Genomic DNA, 24,496 nt, shown 5'->3' with positions numbered 1-24,496 from the left:
TTCTTCTCTCTGCAGGTAAAATGTTTCTTCTAGAGAACAACACCATAGACATAGGAGAGGTGGACGTGGGGAGACGAGCCATACAAGATGTCCCACCAGGTTCATTCTATATTTATTGTTACAAGTATAATTTAATATTGGCATATAATAAGAATTGTGCATTATGAGTGTTGAGCTTTATTTTGTAGATCATTTAGATGCCTATAATGCAAACTAAACTAAATGATGTTTATTTTTACTGATTTTTCAAACATTTAAATGAAATTAGTTTTTACTTTCAGTTAACTTTGAAATAAAACTGAAATGCTACAGTTTTAATGTAAAATAATTGTATGATTGTATTGTATTGTATTGATACACTCATTGAAATATGTGCTGCTGATACTGGATTTTTGTGGCTGATACCGATATTAAACAATTCTGATATTGATATTAGCTGATGTATACTTGTAGAATATATACAACGATCCATCAAATGTGGTTATCACTTGTGACAAAGACATGTAATTGAGACATATTTTACAGTTTAGGAATAAACCTTATTGTATTAAGTGACATCAGTAAACAAAAAGTAAACTTCACTGTGGATTTAATAATTCTGAATAACTATAAACAAAAAAATGTGTGTATCAAACTTGAATTAAGAAAAAGAATCAAATATCAAATGCCGCCTGTATAACTTTAAAGAATTAAAAACATATAAACACACAGGTGATACAGAGAGGTAGGACAGTTTAAATATTTAAATCTGCTTTTTTTTATCAAAGGTGTGTTCTGGAGGTCTCAGCTATATATTGACCAACCGCAGTTCTTGAAATTCAACATCTCCGTCCAGAGAGATGCTCTTATTGGAGTGTATGGACGCAAAGGCCTACCACCCACACACACTCAGGTAAGATGTGCATGCACATACAAGTTAAAGGTCATCAAGTATCAACTAACCTAAGTTACAAAGCACTGCTGCATGGAAATACTATGAATGTAACAGAATCCATTATTAGGAAAAGAAAGATGGAAGAAAATGTGTGCAAGTAGGAGAAATCCCCAATCAGGAGAGTAAAGCATGCACAAGATGCAGATGTAAAACCGTCAAACTGACACGAGCCATGACACAGAGAAAAGATGACATGTAGTATGAGACAAAGGAATAAGATGTACTTGTGGAGAAATGGGATCCAGCAGCACAATTTGCAGCAGTCTGCTGTTAAAGAAAAGAAAAAAAACTACTGAAACAAGGACAGTGTTTTTATCTGGGTCCCTGAAATGAGATCCAGATAAAAACTTATCAAATGGGATTCATGGCCCTGACTGTCTTTTTTTTGCCAAACAAGCAAGAGATAAAACTGTTTTAACCTCCTTGAATCTTCTGACAACTTCTGCCTCCTGTAATGTCAGAAACCCTAAGTCGCCTTGTGAAACTTTGTATGTGTGTCTAGGTCAAGTGCTTTATGGATTCTTTGTTCATAATGAAGTAGATAAGCTTCTTACAAACTTAAACTGTCCATTTAATGACTACACTTACATTTCTGTGTGGTGAATCATGTCTTCTATCAAGGAACTAATCCACTTATCTGTAAAAGGCAGCGTTATACAATGCCACCCCTGTCACAGCTTAATGTTAACACTTCACATAATAGACAAGGGTGTGCGTGTCCTTGTCATAACCTAATCCATCTAAGTTGCCATTATTTCTTCTGGAGATGATTTTCAGGCTACTCACCCTTCCTTTGCTTGGAAAAAAAAAAAAAAAGCATTTTAGTCAGTTAACTGTATGTTACAGCAGCATGAGCTAATACTAATATCTGATGCTACGGCTGTCTGCGGTCATCTAGCTTTGTACATATAATGTTTAAATGTCATTCAAACACAAGCAATAACAAGCAGGCAGAGTCAGTTATACTCCTGTGATATTTGTTCTCAGTGTGGTGATACAGAAAGGTCAAGGGTTCCCCTAAAACAGCACGATTTAAACTTTGACAAGAATAATCCTGAGCAAATGTCTTAGAAAGTGTTTTTTTTTTTTTTTTGTTGACAATGGATCCAGATAAAAGATAAGTTGTGCATCAAAATCAACTTCCACTGAGGATCTTTTATATTTATATTAAATGTAATAGAACAGTTGGACTGACCAGCATTGCATGTAACAAACTAAGGCTAGAGGAAAGTTAGTTACAGATGGTTAGTTAACAATACTGCATCTAAAGACACTTTTGTAATCATCTGATAAATATATTCATGTCATGTTTTTCTACCTTCCAGTATGACTTTGTAGAGCTGCTGGATGGCAGTCGTCTCATTTCCAAAGACAAGCGATCCCTCAGTGACATGGACGTAGGACATATACACTTAGCTGTTGGACACGAGGAGGAGTCTGGGGCAGGAGCACGACACGCACGCTCAGTGAACGTGCACGAGGCCGGCTTCATCCAGTACCTGGACACGGGCATCTGGCATCTGGCGTTTTACAACGATGGACGCAACACAGAACAAGTGTCTTACAATACTATTGTTATAGGTGAGTCCCTGCACTGTGTTTGCAGGACTGAATACTGTATGTATTTGAATTACTGGTGACATAATGTGAGTGAAGTGCACAATCTACACAACAATATACAACCTATAAAACATTACCCACTTGATGCGACCCACCGGGAGAGGGGGGGGGGGGGGGGCACAGGAAATGGCAGAGAGCTAACAATAGTGCAAGACAGAGAGAGTGAGCAAAAGAAAGGCAGCAGGGCAATTGGATGTTAGAGTGTGTTGATTGGACTGAATGGCTGTAACTACGGCAACCACAGAGTGCCCAGTCTCTCAGTGTTGTGTCGTGTGTGTGTGTCTGTGTGTGTGTGTGTGTGTGTGTGTGTGTGTGTGTGTGTGTGTGTGTGTGTGTGTGTGTGTGTGTGTGTGTGCGTGTGTGTTTTATTTCTTAAGATATACAGTTACCAACCTACCAAATTAACTTTCACCCTTCAACCACCTCTCTCTGTCTCCAAATCAGAATCGATTATGGAGTGTCCTCAGAATTGCCATGGAAACGGAGATTGTCTCTCAGGAATATGTCACTGTTTTCCAGGATTTCTGGGACCCGACTGCTCTCGAGGTAAACACACACAGACACACACACAGACAGGTTCACTTAAGTAATTGTTGGGGTATCTACATAGACTTACATTCATTGCACTGTGCTGTAACACTCTCCACAACACAAAACCAATTTCAAAAACTCTTGTATCTATTAGTCACTTAAACACAAAATTATGACAAAATAGGGTCTAAATGTGTGACCAAAGGTAGGCTAGGTCAGACCACACACACACAGATACACCAGCCCATTCTCATCCCTAAGGTGTGAAACAGCGATGCTTTGTCACACTCACCAGTGTCTGACAGCGACACACACTTTACCTTTTACCATCTGTATGAGATGCACCAGGTTTTCAACTACCTCCAATGTGAACCCACATTATTATATAAGGTAAAATGTACTTCTTGGGAGGAATCGGGTTGGATGGATGGCTAGATTGCTGCATTGTTTGCTTCCCGCTTCACCCCATGACGACATTTCATGTGATCATTTTAACCCAAACCATAATCTTTCCCTAAACCAAATGGTGTTTGTGCCTAAACTTAACCAGACCACACCAGTTGCTCAGAGCATGTGATATTGCTGTGGATAGGTCTACATATGAATTAGCTCAAAGCTCAATGCATCACTGTAGAGACGCCAAAAGCTACCTTGTGCATCTGCATGAGAAGCCAGAGGGAGCGTGACAAACTCTGTTATTTAATGAGGATGGGTTCCACTCACACACACATGCATATAGCAGACCATGGTCACATCTGGAGACATTACACAGACTTACATTCATTTCCTGGAGGTTTACCCAAACCCTAAACATCACCACCACTTGCCTAACACTTACCCTAACCTTAACCTAACTCCAACCTTAACCACTGACCCAGAAATCAGCTTTTTTCCAAGCCGTCAATTAGCCGGTCCTTAGTCTGAAATTTGTCCCCAAAAGTAACCTATGCAGGACCGCACACACACAAACACATACACAAACACTCTGCCACCCATAGTGAGGCAGTAATTGTTGGGAGGTTGTTATCCCAGCAGGAAGTGTGGACTGCCTGCACTGACTTAAGAGGAGAGAAGTTCACATTTACTGTATTACATTTTAAAAGCACTTCTCAAACAAATCACATGATTGATCACATGAAGGTATAGCCAATCAAAGACAACATATATTATTACAGTTTTTTTGAACATTAATTTTATCTGTGTAAAATCTTTAAGCCTCCGGGAAAAATTAACATGGCAAATAACTTACAATATAATATATTAATAAAGTATGAATATATAAAAAAGTGATGAAATAATCAGAATTGGACTAAACTGGAAACAGCATTTTGCTGAAGGTAATTTAGTCAATAGTACTTATATATGTATTGTTCATGAAAAAAAAGCATTTTTTATTTTTACATGTTTATATATGCAAATGTACACATTTGTCCTGTGTTTATTAAAAAATCTGCATTCAAACAAATTGTTTTATTCATCATATTCTATAAAATGTTCCCCTGGACCATAATATAGTGATTGTGAATGTGTTTTTCACACGATTAACCAAATGGAATGATTAATCTAACATGTATTAATGACTAATGGGGTATTTCTGAATGTGAATTGGTGTAGAGCCTAATTATGAGTCAGACTATGAACAGTGTGTTAGGCTTAAAGGAACAATGGTTCAGGGATTCTCTATCACCTGTTAGAAAATATAGACATTAAGGGCCCTATTTTAACGACCTATAGTACATGTCATGAAGTGCGTGGCGCAAGTGCCTTTGGGGTGGTCCAAATCCACTTTTGCTATTTTAACGGCAGAATGGTTAGTGCGCCAGGAGCATGCTCCAACCGCAAGATAGGGCCCTATATATTGAGATTTTATGTTGGGACATTTTGACATTTTAGTGCAGGTGTCTTCGATTCCAATTGAAAGACCTTCAGAGAAAGTGCAGTTCACCTCTGGCTTCATCACTCATAACTCTGAAGGTAGAGAGATTTGGTTCAGTCTTAATACGTACCATGGTGACTTTTCTCTGCCAATATGGATTTTCTATTTTTGGACTGCTAGCTGACCATTTTTATTTTAGGAAATGTCAGCTGTACACACTTTTGTTGGATTTATTAGAATCAGTCCTGCAGTATTGATGAGCTCTAAAAAAGCACTTCATCTTATCCACACCACACTGACTGCACAAGATCAGCATCATAAATGACAATATTAGCCTCTTGTAGAAGCTGAATCTAATCTGTGACACTTGCAGGTGATCTCAGTCTTGATGGATTAGTGCCGTCTCCCAACACACACTTTTTAAAGCAGGTGGTTGTTTGGATGAGTAGAGCAGAGAGGGGCTTCCTCTCTCTCATCAGACAGGTCTTTGATGTAGCACAACTTACAAAAATACCTAAATATTTTCCAAGTCAACCAATAATCAGATAATAGTTACTTCAATTAAGTCAGACTTTAATGATATTCATTTAATTATTTAAATTTAAAGTTTTTTGGGCAATAGAAAAGGATTTGAGTTCCAGGACTGATACAGAATGTAACATTATTAATACTGCTATATTACAGTGAAACAAAACCATGAAAGCAAGCAGCACATGCACGAAGCAAGACACCTGTTAACAACAATGAATGTGTCAGAACGTCCATCAAGGAGACTGAGTTACCTTTTTCAGTCCTGTGGGTCAGTTAGTTCTGTCACATCCTTCTATCTCTCATCCTCCTGTCCTACCAGCCAACCAGCAGGAAACTGTTCTGAAGCTGTCATATATTTCCAGAGGAATCACTGCTTCTGTTATAACAGGACTGACAGTGGCTGACCAATGGTGTGACTTCTTTTTTTCACCTCAGCCGGGTGTCGCCATGTGTCACCACTTCCCATATCCGTCATTTCAAATTAAAAGCCCTCTAGCTTTTTATACGTGGTCCAACCATAATAAGTTTTGACCTAATTTAGGCAAAGTGGAGCTCCCAAATGGTCAATCAATAAATGGTTGGTCAACTATTTGGGGGCTGCCCAACAACTTCCAGTGACTGATTAGGAGGTTTGGTATTGACCACAGGACAGTAGAAAACATTATGACAGTGACAAATGACTGCATCAAGTACATGATAAGAGTCATTTGTCATTCACAGACATGAACATTCTCATTTGACTATACGCTTTTTTTATGCAAATAAGCCAGACCTCACTATAAATAAGTGCATATGAATAATACATTTAATTATTTTACTCCTTTTGTGCACAGTTTAATAATCATGTAGCCAAATTAGCATGTACTCCAAATTTAACAAAATGTTGTCTTTGTCTATAAGGTCAAATTTGAACTCTTTAAGGGGAGCTTAAGAGTCTAAATGATCAGTCTAATGAAACCAATGAGTCCAACTGATCCATTCTTCTGCTTGTGTCTGGTCCAGCTTCCTGTCCAGTGCTGTGCAGCGGTAATGGTCAGTACTCCCGTGGCCGCTGCCAGTGCTACAGCGGGTGGAAAGGCACTGAATGTGATGTGCCAGCCAACCAGTGCATCGACATCCACTGTGGAGGACATGGCATATGCATTATAGGAGCCTGCATCTGCAATACTGGATACAAGGGAGACAACTGTGAGGAAGGTAAACATATCTTTCATTCCTTCCTAGGAATCTCGGTATGTATGTGTGTCCTTTAGCTAGGGCTGGGCAATATGGGAAAAAATCCCGATACGATATTTTTTTTCATATCAGTCGATATCGATATATATCACAATATAAATCAATATCAAAAACTATTTTTGTCAATCTTAAATGTTCCGTTACTCATAAGTGAGTTGTAAAGACATCAGAAGGTTATCTTTGATTGAAATATTATTTATTTTCTGTCAGATGTACAGAAGAAAACATCTGAACCTGTTGTATAAACAGGCAGTGTTGGGCAATTACTTATAGTTACTCATTACTTCTACCAAAAAGTAACTGAGTTACATCAATGTCAAAGTCATTCATTACGTTACTTTTTTGTGTTGGGTGTTTCATTAGGTTTGAATTACTAGCCACTGACGTGGAGAGGGTCTTTTGTCCGGTGCACAGGTTGCAAGTGACAGACATTTTTCCCTTTCACCTCTACAAACGTGAAATGAAAGGCACTATATAAATATAAGTTGTAATCATTATTATTATTATTATTATTATTATTATTATTATGCCTATTAGTCCAATTGGTGAAGGCCACCTTCAAACTCACCCAAGTCGTCATTGTTATGATTACAACCCAGTTAATGAGGGGGGGATGTGTGACAGCCACTGTGCACGTGTGTTTGCTGTCTTTTCTCGGGCCCTTCCTTTCGACCATGTCTTCAGCATTTGAACCTTCATCTGTCGTTGTGTTTTCATTTTCAGTCAGCTGGTCGCTCGAGTTCTCACTTATGATCTCCGTTCACGGTCCCTCACTGCTGCAGCCCAAACAATAGCATGTGTGCTCTGGGACTGGCTCTATTCCAGCATGATTGGTTCGATGTGGCGCTACTTAATTATGATTGGCTGTTCTTATGTCTGTCAAAACATGTATGAGTGTGTCTCATATTTCTATCGAGGAAAAGTTCTTTTGCGATAAGTATCGTTATCGTTTTATCGCCCAGCCCTACCTTTGACTATCTCTTGAACTGACAGAAATACTTCCTTGTGCAGTTCAAAATTGGTTTGTCTCAATGCTCTGAGACTGTGGTGACGTTGAAGCTCCACTACAGACAAAGCACAGATCTTTGGAGCAAACATACCCACTCAGATCTAAACTGAAGACACAGAAAGTAAGAAAAATCTAACATCCTAATGTGATCGATGCACATTATTTAGTTTTTAAACGCAGCTATTATTTTACTTGCAATGAGAACATTTATCTACTATTAGAGTTGTAAAGAGTCTATTATTTATATCATCTGTGCATAATAGAATGAGCTTTCATGTTGCTGGTGTATACTCATTCACACCACACATCAACTGTGTTCATTTCTCTATGTGTTGAAGTACCAGCTGGAGGCCAAACAATCAGCCCATTCTGAACGGGCACTGCAATAATAATTCATAATTGGTTTCATTTCCACGTTTACATCTTTTTTAACCCATATAATTGCTTTAGAGGACCTGACAGGATGCTGTGAATGTTAGTGAAACTGAGCCAAGCGGTACTTTAGTTATGTTCCCTGCAGCCAGCTAGACTGAGCTAGTGTGACTGTTTATTCACACGCCTTCACTTTCTCTGCCCTTGTAATCTTGAATATGGTAGATATGTTTGCAGCACAATTATGATTTTACTGGATGATTTATTATAGTTCTGTGATGTCATGCCATCCTGCCATCCTTTGTTTAGTGCACATTACTCTACAACTAATTTTTGGCATATCTAAGTGACATAATTGTGAACATACCCAATGGCAAAGAAATAATAATAATAATTTATAATATTATAAATAACAATTCACCCCATTTTACAGTCTTTCTCACTATTCCTACATGATTATATATGTCATGTAATAAATTCTCAAGTACATACCATGTACTTGTTCCAGGTCCGGGTTCTATACACTTGAAAAGCTAATACACCCACTGACCTGTATGTAAGTATCAGCTAGAATCAACCCTGAGGTGAAGCTGCTGACAGGTAGTTTGTTAAGGTAGTGTTGCTGCAACGGGCTAAATGAATTTACTCCAATCTGTCTGTCACACACAAACACACAGACATGATTACCGTTCAATTGCCGACAGGTAGTTGGCTAAGATAAGCTACAAGCTAAACTAATTTAATCTGAACTGATCAATACTAATCTGCTATTCGCTGGCTGGACACACACAAACACACACATACACAAAGGTTGACGCTCATGTACTTGCATTTACAATAAGTGTGTACAAATGAAGACACAAAGGCATGCTCACGCTGCGTACACATACACACTCATACACATATGCAAATAGATATACAGTCAAAGGGGACAGTAACCAGATTAGTTTCAGATTAGTTCAGTCCTCGGTCACACTAATTCTTTATGAGCGTCTATATGAGGGAGACAGAAGGAGAGAGTGAGAGAGTCTGTCCTGAACAACAAAGCGTGCGCATGTGTGTGTCTGTGTGTGTGTGTGTGTGTGTGTTAATCCCATTTACACCTGCTGAATCTGCAAATTATGTCAAAGATGCCATATGAATAATGTTCATTTGTCTGTGCAAGTAACTTATAAAGAACACATAGTCAAAACTATACACATTAATGTATAACTGAGAAGAAGAGAATATAACCCACCATACAGTTTGTAGATTGTCCTGTTTATGTTTCTGATCCATCACTGATGCTGGAGGTTTCCATCAGAGTGAAACAGGGAGGGACATTACACGGTGTATGACAACAAAGGCAGCATGAAATGTTTGGATTGTTGGGGGACGTGGAGCACAAATGGATCGCTCGCAGGCAGACTGAGGGGCGCTCCAAACCGGGGGGTTAGGGAGTGCACCACTGCCCCACCTGATGAGGAGTTGGCAGATGCCGCTGCTCCGTGGAGTGGAGGCACCCTGCCGACTGAGCCCGAGGCAGGAGAGGAGGGATGCAGAGGAGCGGGCAGGCAGACAGTCAGGCCAGGGGTAAAGTGAGCTGTTTCAGGCAGAGGAACAGGAGCAGAGGAGGAATGGCAGCACCAAAGTTAGGCTGCTGGTGCAAAGGTGAGAGAGGAAGAGTGTGTGTTATGGAGAGTGTTGCTGGTGAGGATGTGGAGGAGGAATTGTATTACAGGCTCACAGTCACACAGTGAAGATCTGTACACACTAGAGGAAATCAATAGCTTCCTAGATAAAACTTTTGGAAAATCTGTAAATGTATCTGAGTATTTTCCAGTTGCAGAAAAATGTATTGAGTTTGTTGACTTTGCAGAAAATAGTCGGTGGTGATTTGTTTGTCTGAGGAAACACGACAATTCTCAGAAAGATGATTTAGACTTATAAATGAAGAGGTCCAAATAGATCATGATAAATGTATCATCTATCTCTCTCTCTCTCTCTCTCTCTCTCTCTCTCTCTCTCTCTCTCTCTCTCTCTCTCTCTCTCTCTCTCTCTCTCTCTCTCTCTCTCTCTCTCTCTGTATCTTTTATGCATCAGGTAATGGGTCACCTCTTTGAGTAATAATGATAGGAGGAATCAACAGAAGAGCGCAGTTATTTCAGAAATGATTACACAGAACATTGTGGACATTCTTCATGAAGGAAATGCACAGCGACTAAGAGAATGAAGCAGACTGGGGTTTGTGTTGGAAGGAGGATTTCTTAAAGCTGTGTGATGAGAGCGAATGAGTCGTGATCTGCATTAGACAGAACAGAAGAGGAACATTATTTACAGTCTTCCTCCACTGTATCACAGGTGATTTTAGAGTCAGGTGAAGTAGATGTATGGAAGGTCAAACATCCACAGGTTATAGGCAGTACACATAGGTTAGCGCGAGGTTAGGGTGTTGGATGAGAATATGAGTACAGCCAGTGATTTCTGTCTGAAATTTGAGACGGAATCTGGATTTTGAGTCCCTGAGTCAGCAGTGGGAAGTGGAAAAAAGTACATATGTATACAAGTTTTCTGTCAACAGTATACAAGACAAGTCGTTCCATAGTGAAAGTCAAAAGACTTAGAAAAATAAATCAGGGATTTAGAAAGCAGCCTATTCACTCACAATGACACTGATATTTGCAAGCAAAAGAAACATTTTTGCATGAAATAGTTTAAAAGTGCCTTCCTCACACCTTGTACTTTAACCTGAAGAAGTCCCTCTCTAAGACCAAACAGATGGTCTGTCTCTGTCTCTCTGATGGTACAGTGACGACTGACCTGGTTGAGATGAGACAACGAATTGTACAGTACCCTGAGGACAGAGCTGTCCTGGATGCCAACATCTCCTTGTGGGTGCTGATTGCTGCTGCAGGTCAGATGGCTCCTAGCAGAGCTCCTGGACTGGATGGACTGCCTACAGGTTTTTATAATTTTTACTGGAAGTGTGCAGAAGCCAAGCTGTGGGAGGTGCTGCAGGAGTGTTCTCAGACAGGCCGCTTACTGGCATCCTGTCGGTATGTGGTTCTTTCACTTTTACCCAAAAAAGGAGTTTTGGCTTGGAACTGGAGACCTGTGGCTTTGTTGTGCACAGACTATAAACTTCTTTCAAAAGTGCTCGCCAACAGGCTTAAAATCTTTCTGGGAATAAGAATCCACAGAGAGTAGTCACACTGTGTACTGGACACATCCATCATGGTCATCTTCTTCTCAGAGACTTATTTGACATTTGATGTTGGCATTGTAACAATCGATCAGGAGAAAGCATTTGATAGGTTTGACCATGGTTTTCTTTCAGTTTTGGACATGGTTTAGTGTCAGGTCTGATTCTGTTGTCTAAGGAAGCTCTTTTTTTGGTGAAAGTGGGTGGTGGGCTAAGCAGTCCAGTATGGGTTCAGAGGGACATTAGACAGGGATATCTTATCTCTGGACAGCTGTACTCTTTAGACGTCCAGCCTCTTCTGGATAGATTAAGATCCTGCCTATCAGGACATGTGTTACTACGGTTACCACACTGGAAATTCTAACATGTTTGGAAACTGATTGTTTCACTTTTACCCGGCAAACTTCATAACCAAATTAAAGTTAGATTAATAAAGAACCCAAAGGTGAACAGATTGTTTTAAAGTAAGTTTACTCTTACATTACTCTTAAGTTTACTCTTGGACCTTCAGTTATCTTACTAAAGACTTGTATGTGATATTACACCATTACTTCAACTTAATTTACTTTGTTATATGATGTAATGTGAATTTCCTAACTCAGTAAATGTAAGCTATAGCTGTAGTAAATGGAATGCATTTGTATAGTGCCTTTCTAGTCTTCTGATCACTCAAAGCACTTTTATACTACAAGCCACATTCACATACTAATGGCAGCGGCTGCAACACAGTGTGCCAACCTGCTCATCTGGAGGAACTAATCACACACACACACACACACACACAGCAATAGCACAACCTTTGGGAGCAGTTTGGGGGTTCAGGATCTTACATGAGTAAACTTGGCCATATGGTCTGGAGGAGGTGGGAATCGAACCACTGATTAGTGGACAACCCACTCTACCTCCTGAGCCTGAGCCACAGCCACCCCAGTGGTTCATTGGATGAAGTGAGGCGATCACTTTCCAAACTTTTCCAGACATTGAACTTTAACAAGAGTTCATCAACAATTATTAGAAAATCATCCTCTCATGTACAAAAATAACTCTTATATAATGGTTCATATGGCTTATATTGGCCATAAAGCCCTTCTTTTGAAAAGTGAACATTTCAAAATGCTGCCAGAAGAGATTGTTTCAGATGGTAAAAAGGTAAAACTTACTGTCTGAGGAAGTTAGATTGAATATAAGTATTTCTGTGAACTAGTGCCTCCTTTATCAGTCAACCACTGGTAGTAAACTCAACATTTTGGTTAAAATCTAGTAAACTTGTCATGTAATTTCTAGTGAAGTGTACTATTTGCTTTTACAGTTCAGGAAACCTCAGCTCAGGGAGGCAGGGAATGAACATTTTGGGTGTTTTTCTGGCAGCAGAGGAGTTTCAGAGGAAGAACTGAGAGTATGCTATGGAGAGAGTGTGTGCCAGACTGTCTAAATGGAAATGGCTGCTACTCAGCTTTCCTGCAGGGAAAGGCTCTTAATCGTCAATAACCTGGTTGCCTTGAGCTTTTGGCACAGACTGATAGTCTTACCTTCACCAAAGGGCCTGGTTGAAGAAATTCAGGGAACAGTTGAATTTCTTCTGGTCTGTGCTACATTGGCTGAGATCAGAGACACTGTACCTGGAGTACAGAGTACAGAGCTTGGTAGACATTGCATCACTTATAAAAGCTTTCAGGCTGCACACAGCTCAGAGACTGCTTTTCAGTTTTTGGCCTGCCATTTACACACACTGAAGAGGACTGGATGTTTAAAATACAACACACACTTGTCTGAATGTTCCATGACATTTACGTTCTATAGCACAAATAATAACCAACAGACACAGGTTTCATTTTCCTCCTCTTTTCATTCATTCATTACATCCAACTCATCTAATGCAGCAGAAAAAAGTACAGGACTAATCTATGTTGGTTCTTTGGTCTTGGCATCTGATGCATGTAGTGTAACGTAGAAGCCTCAAATGACACATGTCAGTTAACACTTCCATTAAGGTGATTATAAAATGTCAAAACTCTCTTTTGAATATTTATTATGAGGTTATCATCCTTATTCTGCTCTGCATGCAATATTTAGAATTTTCCATTGGATGCGAAGAAGGGATTTGTAGAATTGTGCTTTCAGAGTCTCAATTTGGTGTTTGTCCCATTTTGTAAAATCTTGGTTGGTAACTGGACTCTAGACCTTGCAACCATTAAAGGAAATATGTTCTATAGCAGAGTCCAGTATTTTAAGCCAGATTTGAATTGGGATGTCTGACTTTTTTCATTGTCTCTCATGTCATTCACAGCTTCTGTAATTGAAGAGTTAATGTAATGTTGCAGTGATACCTTATTTATTCACTTATTAACATATGTAATCAAATAAATATGCATTTATTCACTCGTTGTCTGTAGCTTTGGTTTAAAGCATACAACTTGGATGCCTGTATCATTACACACTACTTCAGATCTGAGACTCATCCAAATAGTTTTCTATGACTTCATCTGGCACAAGGGGAAAATAAAAGGTCATTATGAGGTTTTTATATTAATAAATGTAGATGTTTCTGTATTGGAATATCATAATTGTTGTCTTGGTTAGATGAATTGTCAGGGCCTAGGTCTGGAAGAATTGTTACAGAAGATCAATATGCTGTGTCTGTTAGGATGATGTCAGGCGCTGCAGACTGTTCTGGTGCCCTCGAGTGTTCATTAATGTGTATGTTGACAGACTCAAGCTGTATCCATGTCTGCCCCCCCCCCACAGGTTTGGGGAAAGACATGGATGCAGCCAATCTTGACAGTGCACTTGTTGTTTGTGTACATTGAGTTAATGATGTCATAGGTTTGACCACTTTTTAACAGTTTATACAGCAGACCCCAAATTGGGGTATGCAGAACCTATTATCAGTCCTTGGTTTCAAATATAGGGGCAGCTATAAGAACTATGTTACGTTATATGTTATGTTATGTTATGTTATGTTATGTTGAATAATATCACTTTTGTCCCACATGGTAGCTATACCAACCCAGCACCATACACAGTCAACAGAAATCAACCCTTCATAGTTTGCTTGTAGAAATGTTTTATTTCTAATTGAATGACTATTTATGTCTGTCTTCATTTCTCTGTCTCCAGTGGATTGCATAGACCCCAGCTGTTCGGCCCATGGGGTGTGTATTCATGGTGAGTGTCACTGTCAGCCAGGCTGGGGAGGAGCCAGCTGTGAGATCGCAAAGGCCATGTGTCCAGACCAGTGCTCAGGTCACGGCACTCACAACGCTGAGACCAGCACCTGTACCTGTGACCAGAACTGGACCGGACCTGACTGCTCCTTAGGTGCGTGTTACGTGTCATGTGATGTGATGTGATGTGATGTGATGGAACGGTCTGTCAGATGATACATTTTGATTCTTCTTACAGGATATTACGTGGTGATGATTAGCATAAACCCACCCCTGCTGTTGTAGCCTTGTAAATACATTCAGCACACACTACTAGTACTTACTACTACTACTACAGTCTACAATTAGCCAGTTAGCTGAGTTAGCCGTTAAGTTAGCCGCCGAGCTACCAGCTGAGCTAGCCACTGAGCTAGCAGCTGAGTTAGCAGCAGAAAGTTCTCAGACGTAGCGTCCATTTTTCTGGTAGAGGTGGTGACTTTGATTGACAGGTGACACTTGGTAGGGGGCGGGGTTTCAGCGAACTCGGCGGGCACTCCCACAGCGTTTGGTAGCAGAGAAACAGGCTGATTTTTACACAACTTTGAAGCCTAATTTCATATATTTGGTGATTTTTTTAATCATTCAAATTTGGCAGGGTGGTTAACAACACACTTTTCTGTGGTATGTCAAACTCAGAACACATATTTATTCTTACTTTACACAGACTTTAATAACAGTAAACTCTTTCTTTATGGTGTTTGTAAAAGCAATGTGGCACCATGCTTTACAGAGTTAATAAAGTGCTTTACAGGATCATTAAGAGACGATGAAGAAGAGCAGGATCAGCATAAAATGAAAAAAGCAATTACAAAGCACAACATGATTAAGATAACAAACATAGACATGTGAGCCCTGTAGGATCAGGCAGAAAAAGATGTGATACATGGTTTGTGAAACAACTCATGAGACATTAGGTGAATAAAACAAGCTGTTAAGCAAAGTCTGAACCTGTTCACAATTCATAGTCAGGAAGGATTTTAAGGATGATGGTGCTTTCTCAGGCACTCTGTACTCTTACACTGCTTAGGTGCCTTGATGATAAAAACATGTGCACTTGAGTCAGAAGTTTGAAAATGCCAGGCAGACATTGCCTTAGAGTCTCTTAAGGTCTGTGACATGATTCAGATCTAAACTACATTAAGGCCAGTGTTATCGCTGATTTGGCAGCTAATGAATTATCATGGTCTAAAGATGTCTTAGTTAGGGTTCAGGGTTGCCATGCAAACTGTAGATCAAATATAAAAAAGTGAGTCAACACCCTGGTCTGAACACACTAATCACAGTCATTCTAGATAGTTTTAATAGTCATGTTCAGATGAGACCACAAACCCTTCTGGTTGCACAGTTCAACTAATAGGTTTGGCATTATTTTATGTTTCAAAGCAAATATCCATATATTTTACATGAGAGAAGATCATAATATAATATCATAATGAGTTAAAAAAGCTATATATATTAAATTATGTTTTTTAAATTGATTTTTGTTTATGTATTACTTCCAATTCCTATATATATATGTTAGACACACTTGAAAAAATTGTGAACCTTTCCTTTAAGGTTTAGGCATGGATCCTGATTGGTTGAGGTTAGGGAAACATCCTGGTTATGATTAAAGGAAACCAACAGCGGTCAGAGTTACACGCTTTGTTTACCAGTCCATTCATCTCAAACTCCTCCACAACAGTGTTTGTAGTTCCATAATGATGTCACACTATAAGCCACCTTGGCTCCTGGCAGACATGGCTCATATATGTACAGTATGTTTATTAATGTATCCTTTATTTAGCCAGGAGGGTTCATTTAGATACAGGGAGACCCGGTCAAGATGGCAGCATAAGCAGTTTGACATCATTTGACATGATAGAACACATACAATACATAATATTAACAATAACAGGTTATTTGTTGACGTTAACCAAATCACCATTTTACTAGTGAATAGAGTCTCCCATTTTCTGTTGCTGTAGAGAGAGAGAGAGAGAATACAGAGAGAGAGACCTAAAAGAGACAGCACTGATGCAGAAAAAGAGGTGAAAGAAAAAAAAACTGAAGAAGGAAGCCAGATCAGTAACAGATGGCTTGACATAAAAACAAACACAGGACGTGTGTGCGTGTGTGCGTGTGTGCGTGTGTGCGTGTGTGCGTGTGTGTGTGTGTGTGTGTGTGTGTGCTCTCACTTCTATTTGTGTTGCCTTGGGCTGCTACGCTGAGCATTGTCTTGTCAAAACCATCAAAAACACATCCAATTAAGTACGTGGATGTGACTCTTTGTACAGCACACACACACACACTCATACACAAACAAAATAAATACACACACAAATACACATACCTTTGGTTCAGTTATGTTCTTGACCTTTTCTTAGGAACTGTGAAAAAGAGCCAAAAACACACATTCAGCAACACACACACACACACATACACCCTGAGGCACCTCAGGCCCTTACACACACAGTTAAGCAAGTACAGCATACAATTTTGCATTTATATTACATTATATTTACATTTACTTGATTAAGACACACACACAAGCAGCTGTGCAGCATCACAGACACCTACACATACAGACACATGCAGGTGAATTAGGGACAGACTTGCGGGAAAAGCTTCAGCTCTTAATTGATATTTTTTTTCATTTATTTTCCATCAGCTTGTCTGGACAGGTCATTATGGTCTAGAAGAAAATTCTATTCAACTCTTCAGTGCAGTGCCGTTTGGATGAACACAACATACAGTATCACATTGTCAGCACTATTAATAGCTATTAATTAATAACTGTTTTTTTTTGTGTATAAATCTGTTGGTTTCTGCTGCTTCCAATAACAGTGAAGGTACTTCCACAGCCTCCATTGTTTTCAATGCAATTCAGGAAGGGTTTCTTTTTTTTCAGTACCCTCAGTTATTTAAGTCCTCACCAGCAGTGGGAAAATCACATGAATATACGAAAACAGTCTTGCAGCAACATCATCTTTGAAGTTTTAGTATCCTGTCTAAGCCAATAAACAATGTTTAGTTCACTAAACGTCATACTGCTAATCTTTCCTCTTTTTACTTTAGGCTACAACCTTCTCTATTTGGCTGCATGATGATTATGTTAGTTGAATACAGAAAAACTGGTAAAATGACAGTGAGATCTGATGGAGCCAGTAGCTGCAGATGCTTCTACTACTTGTATTGCAATCATTAAGGTGTAAAATGATGATGTTGTCTCCTTTTTATTACCACAAACTATATCCAAACCTCAAAGTGATGTCTCAAGGTCTTGTCCACATTGTGTAATACACAATTGCATGTTAATATGAAAACAATTCTTGTGTGTGTGTGAATATCTTCTTTTTTGTTCTCCAACAGAGGTGTGTGAAGTGGACTGTGGCAGCCATGGCGTTTGTTATGGCGGTGTGTGTCGGTGCGAGGAGGGCTGGACGGGAACTGTGTGTGACCAGAAGGCCTGCCACCCAATGTGCAGCAAGAACGGAGTGTGTAAGGAGGGGAAGTGTGAGTGTGACCAGGGATGGACTGGGGAGCACTGCAATATCGGTGAGTAGATCAAACACGCACACGCTCACTAATGTACACACACACACACGCACACAATGAAAAAAGTGTAAGAATGAAAAGTGAGACTGTGACTTAGCATGCACAAACGTGCACATGGAATTTCATCTCCCACATTTTGAATTCTCTCAAGCTTTTTTTTTTGTTTTTGACTCTCACACTGGATCCCAAAATGTTGTGTAATGAGCTTATGTCTGGAAAATCATGTATCTGCTCTGTGAAAAAACTGGAGCCATGGTAGGAATGTTAGGGCTGTCAATTTACTCTATAACCCCATTCAAATTGCATTCATTATATTTTTTTTGAATGTTCAAAATATATTCAAATTTTAATGCTCATATTTAGCCTATAATTGATATTTCCTATGTACTTGTATACAGGCTTATGTCTTGCCAATGCCACTGTCAACATGGTTATTTTACAATTTGTCCACTAGAGGGCATCCCAACATTACCAGGAAACATGCTAAAGCTTTCAGCTAGCTGCTAATAGCTTAGTCACAAATGAATAACGTTGTTAACGTTAATGAGCATTTTGAATCATTCCTCTCCTTGTTGTAGCTAGCCTCTTTCAATGAACTAGGACTGCATCAACTGAAAAGTGACCAAAGCTAAATGTTAGCACTCTGAATGTGAGTCAAACTTTATTGTTCAGACGTGACAAAAGCATTTCATTGTCACATACAGGGAGGTCAAGATGAAAAGGACAAGATTTGCTTACATTAGCCAACACATTTATATAAAAATATACACATTTGAATAGTAATTTGATTATTATTTTTTTACAGTTCGAATTATATTTGAATACCGAAATTCCAACAGGCCTAGTGAAAATGAGATCACTATCTAGCTCACTGCAGTGGAACTGAGAATACATTTAAAAATAGATTTTTTTTGGCAAATTGTTTTCACATTAAAAAAAAAAAAAGGTCTACACCATTGATATATTGTTATAAAAATATGGGGACTCAATAATAGACAGAAATTACTGTATAATGTTAAAGTGTACAGTTACAGTTTTCCATATGCAAAAATTGAACATGTAGATGTTGAGCAGGATTGTTCTGACATTGAAACACCAACTCTTGTTCAGTATAGATGGATGGAGCACTACCTGGCCTTGTTATTGTGCTTGATACCTGCAGGGCAGAAAGTGGGATTGCTTTGTGTTTTGTTTTGGGGGGTTTTAAGTGAGTATCCACGGTGAGTTCAGAAACCTCATCATTATGTCTTCTAATAGTTAAACAGTAAAACAGATGAGCAGTGAGGCTTTTCGTGGCGGCTATGTGTAGTTAAACAGACAGCTACAGTATCAGCTGGGAACGAGCCGCAAATTGGCTTCAGTTATTGTCACTTAGACACACATACACACACACACACACTGACACACAGGGAGAAGGACACTGAGAGCATAACAACAGTGAAATCCATTTAGAGTGCTTAGCCAACAAATAGCTTGTTTGTTTAGAGGGATTGTATGGCTCTTTTCTTCTCCAGTCCTCCCGTCTCTAAGCATCACATTGACATCTTGTATGAGTCTGCTGGAAACTGTGACCTCACTGTACAATTGTTTCCATATTCATTGATTGGCTGTATTTATATTTCAGCATGGAAATAACCCAGTTTACATAACGCCTAGTGGGTTTTTTTTTTCTAAATCCAGCATATCCAGTCTTCATCTCTAACACAGTGTATAAAGCCCTGTTGGTCTGATCTTGGACTCTGAAAATTCACCGTCTGTAGCAGAGTTAAGAGGTGTCTCAGATGAATATGATGATGAGTAATACAAATCATCTCTCTTTCTTTCTTCTTTTTTTCCTCTTTTTTTTCTCTGAACCCTCTTTGTGTTTAATTTAATGTCTGTTCCTGTCTGCTTCCTCATTCACTGGGCCGGTGAATCACATTGTGACTTGTGTAATGAAGCTGCCCTCACTGATGCTGTTATTAGAGTCTCTTCTACTATTCTTCTCCACCCAGACCATTTTTTTCTACACTAAATACTTTCTTTCTTGTTTTCTGTCTTTCTTTCCTTCCTTCTACTCTTTTTCTTTGTTTCCCCCCTCTTAAAGCTCACAATCCGGATATTAGAGTAAAAGGTACTGTACTCCCTTTTCTTCTTCTCATCATTAGCTTTTTCTCTTCCTCCCTCCATCCTTTGCTTCTCTCTTCATATACTGTGAAGCTGTGGCTGCTTCAGTGATGGGTGTTTTTTATTTTACTTTATTTAGACTGTTTTAATATATATATGTATACACAGAGTATGTTTTTTTTTTCTCCCTTCATCCCTCTATCATTTTGCCAGCTCTGACAACACGGACCATTACTGTTACTTACTGGGCATTTTCAGGATCCTACAATGCACTGGTTCCTCAGTAGCTTCAAGGGTTTTTTTGTTTGTTTTTTTGTTTTTGTTTTTTTTGTGCTGTATCTTATTGCCAATTTAAATAGCAGCTCATCAGTGTGTCACTCAAATATGTATTAATTTGTAATCTTCTAGATTTCTGTCTTTCCTTTCAATATAAATAAGTTTGACATGACTGACTTTTATTTTACGATTTCTCTACATCTATTAGTGTCACTGCAATGAACATCTTCCCAATTCTAAATGTTTTAGCTGGATCATTAAAAAGTCAGAAATGAAGCATAAAAAGAATGACAAGGCTTCCGAAATTTGTGTAGCTGTTACATTTCTCAGTGTAGATACAGTATGTTTGACATAGTGATATTTGACATTCTGGGTGACTTGAGGGGAAGTCTTAAAACTCATGACATATTTTCACTTTCAGCAGACAAGCTCACTCACAACACAGACAAAAATAATATTGAAAGTCTTTGATGTCTACCATGAAATCCTGGCTCTGCTTTAGGAATAGTTTTCCTGTACGCTGTTTCCTCTCCTCTCTCTGTTATGTCTGAGCACAGCTTTACACCCACATGTGTGTGAATGGGATTTAGCGACCGCAATCTGACTCACACTGTCGGCATTTGTGGTTAAGTTGACGGTCATATGTTTAGTTTAGACAGGACATTTGTTTAACTTGAGCATTCACACAATTGCACAGCAAATGTTCATTGCACTGTCACAATATTTAAATAATTTGAGCAGATTTTAAGCCTCCATGTGTGCATTGACCATCACAGGTTCATTCTAGATGATAAAATGAAAAGGCAATGAGAAAGAAAACCTTCCTTTAGATTATTTTTAGAAGACAGTTGCAGTCATTTTAGTAAATGAATTGCTTTCTTTAGTGATTGTTCTTATTGTATATTATTGGATCCTGCTCACAAACAGTATACAGTTGGCTTTAGAATCTGAGATGTGTGCTTTGAAGCCTCTCTGGCATCTCTGTGGGCTTTTGGAGCAGGGAAACACAGTTTTGTAGAATTGGGCAAAGCCTACAGCTGAGGTTAGACACAAGCAGCAACCACCACAGCTGAGCATGATACACTGGCAGATATGTCACCTAAACATTCCCCCAGATACCATCTTCCTCAAGAGATGGAGACTGGGGGTTGATCCTGATGAGGGCTGTTGCCAGTATTTTCAAAATAAAAACGACACCTCACCCCCTGACACCTCACCCCCTGCTACATAAACACAATGTCTCCTGCATATGAGTCACATACCCTACGTACCCATCAGCCACCCCGGCCTTCACACACTCATATTTTGTCTTACTATGCAAAGCAAACACTACTTCCTGCTCTGGAGTATCTACATCACCCTTTAGGCCAGAGATGTCCAAACTATTCCACAAAGGTCCATGTGGCTGCAGGTTTTTCAATCCAACCAATCAGCTGATCTCATTCTTCAGACAGTTGATTGGTCGAATCATGTGCTCTTGAATGGTTGGAACAGAAACCTGCAGCTACATGGCCCTTTGTGGAATAGTTTGGACATGCCTGCTTTAGCTATTCAGAATAAAAATATAGAGCTGGAAATGAGCACAATAGTTCCTTTTATACTCTGATTTAATGTAAACACTAATCTTTTAGCAGATGGATGTGAAAACACATCATTCTGCACAGATAAGGAAGGAGAAAAATGCATTTTCTGATTAGAGGGGATTCGCTTAACTTTTCAATTATAATGTATATAAAATGAATTTCCCTATGAGGAGGTCCAACAGTTATTTTGCTTTCTTTTCTAATGGGGAAATAATAAATCCCTCACTTGTACTTTCATAATAGTCACATTTAAATATTAAAATCACACACACACACACACACACACACACACACACACACACACACACACACACACACACACACACACAGCTGTGGTGATGTCTGCTTCTACTAACCACATCTCCAAAAAGAGTACTGTGTATCAATACTCTTTCCCATATTTCTCCAGCTTCTATTTGATTGCAACTGTATCATTCTCCATCTAAATCCTATTGTACTTATTGTAATTTATGGATCCAAAATGCACTGGAACACAGGATTTGATTTGAGAAATGTTTTGTTTTAGAATATCAGCTTTACTCTATTAAACTTTTCATTGTTTGGATTTTTAATGTGTGTTTTTCTGCCACCCGCCTGTTGTCTTTCTTCCTTCCTGTGCGATTTCAGTGTGAATGAAGACGTAGATTTGTATGATCAGCTGACTTTTGAGGTTGAGGTTCTGCTGCCTTGTCTCTCTCTGTTACTGCACTCCCGTGATCCCAAGCTCTTCCTCTTTTTTCCTCCTCTTCTTTTGGCTGCTGTTTCCATCTATCTGTCCATCACAGAGAGTATATTTGGCAGTGCTGCTTTTGTTCGATTTACGTTTTTTCCCTAATTTTCCTCCCTCTCTCCCTCGTGCCCTCTCCTATTCTCAGGATATAAAGGTAATTCATGCCAAAGATTTAATTAAAGGCCTTACTGTCCCAAAATACAACCACTCCACACTCTGCTTTGTTCATTTCTGTCGATCTTCTCTTTATTTATTTACTTGTTTAGTTTGGTTTTGGTTCAGATTTATTTCATTTCATTTTATTGTTCTTTCTTTTTTGCATTTGTCTTTCTCAAAGCTCAGTGTATTTATTTTCTATGTTTCTTCTTCCTATCACACTTCTTGTTCCATGTCTTTATTTCTGGCCTCAAATATTTATTTGTCTGTCTGTTTTTTCTTGTTACATCATTAATGTTCCTTTCTCTGATTCTCTCACACACACACACACACAATACAGATGATACTGATGTTACAAAAATGGCAATTCACACACACACACACACACACATACACACACAAAAATCCAAAGGTGTGTGACTCCTGTTTCGTTTTGCATCCAGAAGCTTTACATATTTATATATAAATATATATATATGTCTGTGTTAATTTAGCCAACTGCTCCCCCCTGTCTTTCGTCTATCTATCTGTTCTGTTCTGTCCCACCACCCCCCACACCCCCTTTCACCCCCTTTCACCCCCTTTCACCACCTTTACCTGTCTCTCCAGCAGGGCTTTGCTTGGTTCTGATATTCACTGTTTCTTAATCAGTGTCTCTGCTGGATTGCCAGCCTCACTGTCTATTCTGTGATCAAGGAATGTCAAACAGAGACATAAAGTATAACTTTTTGGAGGCATGCAGTCCAAACCACCCTGTCGTCCCTATACTTTGTGCGCTGTGTATCTGTCTACCTGTTGTGTTTTCACATGGATTTTAACCTGTGATTTTGTTTGATTCACTGACTAAAAGATTAGAGGAATCCATAATACTAAATAGAAAGAAGAAAAAAAAGTGTCAGTCTCTGTCAGATCGCTGGGTGTTTAATTTGGGTAGACTTCACTTGGACATATAAACTTAAAAAATTCTCAAAATGCGTTGCTTTCAACTTTGAAGTCGGTTTTACTTTGTTCTATTTTTTTTTTTTTGGTTTGTTTGTTTTTTGAATGCTCCGTTCTGCATCATCATATTATGCAAAAAATAACAACTTTCTTTGTTTACAGATGAAAAAAAAGCCTATTATTTTAGATTCATTTCTGATTGAAGCCATTCAGCACATAATAGCCATTTTGGCTGTATTCAATCTTAGTCTTGGTTCATGTGAAACTACAACATCAGTGCATTTCACTAAAGGCTGACTGTCTGTCTGTCTGTCAGTCTGTGTCTCTCACCTGTGGATTAATGTATTTATCTGTCTTATTTGTCTATCGATCTGTCTTTCAGTCTGTCAGACCATTTGTTGAAGAAAGGTGCATTTTAAAGGCCAAGTGCCTTTACACACATCAGGATTAAACCAATATGGGTTTTGGAAGACTGGTATTTTTGGACTGAAGCTGCTGACAGTTAGTTTGTGCTGACTTGTTAAAGTTTCCAAAACAGAACTAAACCACCTTGGGACAGTGAAACTCTCAATAACTTCCACGTTGTTTGTAATATATATATGGAGGTGTCATCTAAAACAAATTCAAGTGACTAGAGATGTCTAGTAATGGCTCCATATGTGAGAGGAAGCTGATA

At 39.0% G+C, this 24,496-nt stretch overlaps 1 protein-coding gene across 5 annotated transcripts in view; it reads left to right on the top strand.

Annotated features, from left to right (window-relative positions):
* Nucleotides 1-24,496, top strand: part of tenm3 (teneurin transmembrane protein 3) — a 237,767-nt gene that overhangs the window by 125,203 nt on the left and 88,068 nt on the right. For 4 of the 5 annotated variants that reach the window (XM_053329180.1, XM_053329172.1, XM_053329158.1 and 1 more), the window contains 8 exons: nt 16-99; nt 768-892; nt 2,260-2,331; nt 2,368-2,515; nt 2,999-3,100; nt 6,495-6,689; nt 14,408-14,608; nt 17,845-18,030. In XM_053329180.1, the coding sequence (XP_053185155.1) occupies nt 16-99; nt 768-892; nt 2,260-2,331; nt 2,368-2,515; nt 2,999-3,100; nt 6,495-6,689; nt 14,408-14,608; nt 17,845-18,030 (1,113 nt within the window). Of the gene's footprint in view, nt 1-15; nt 100-767; nt 893-2,259; nt 2,332-2,367; nt 2,516-2,998; nt 3,101-6,494; nt 6,690-14,407; nt 14,609-17,844; nt 18,031-20,116; nt 20,144-24,496 lie in introns of all 5 variants that reach the window. The other variant, XM_053329165.1, reaches the window with a different exon arrangement.

This window comes from Scomber japonicus, chromosome 2 (genome assembly GCF_027409825.1).
Source record: "Scomber japonicus isolate fScoJap1 chromosome 2, fScoJap1.pri, whole genome shotgun sequence".
NCBI lineage: Eukaryota > Metazoa > Chordata > Actinopteri > Scombriformes > Scombridae > Scomber > Scomber japonicus.
This window is presented reverse-complemented; position numbering and strand designations above follow the sequence as displayed.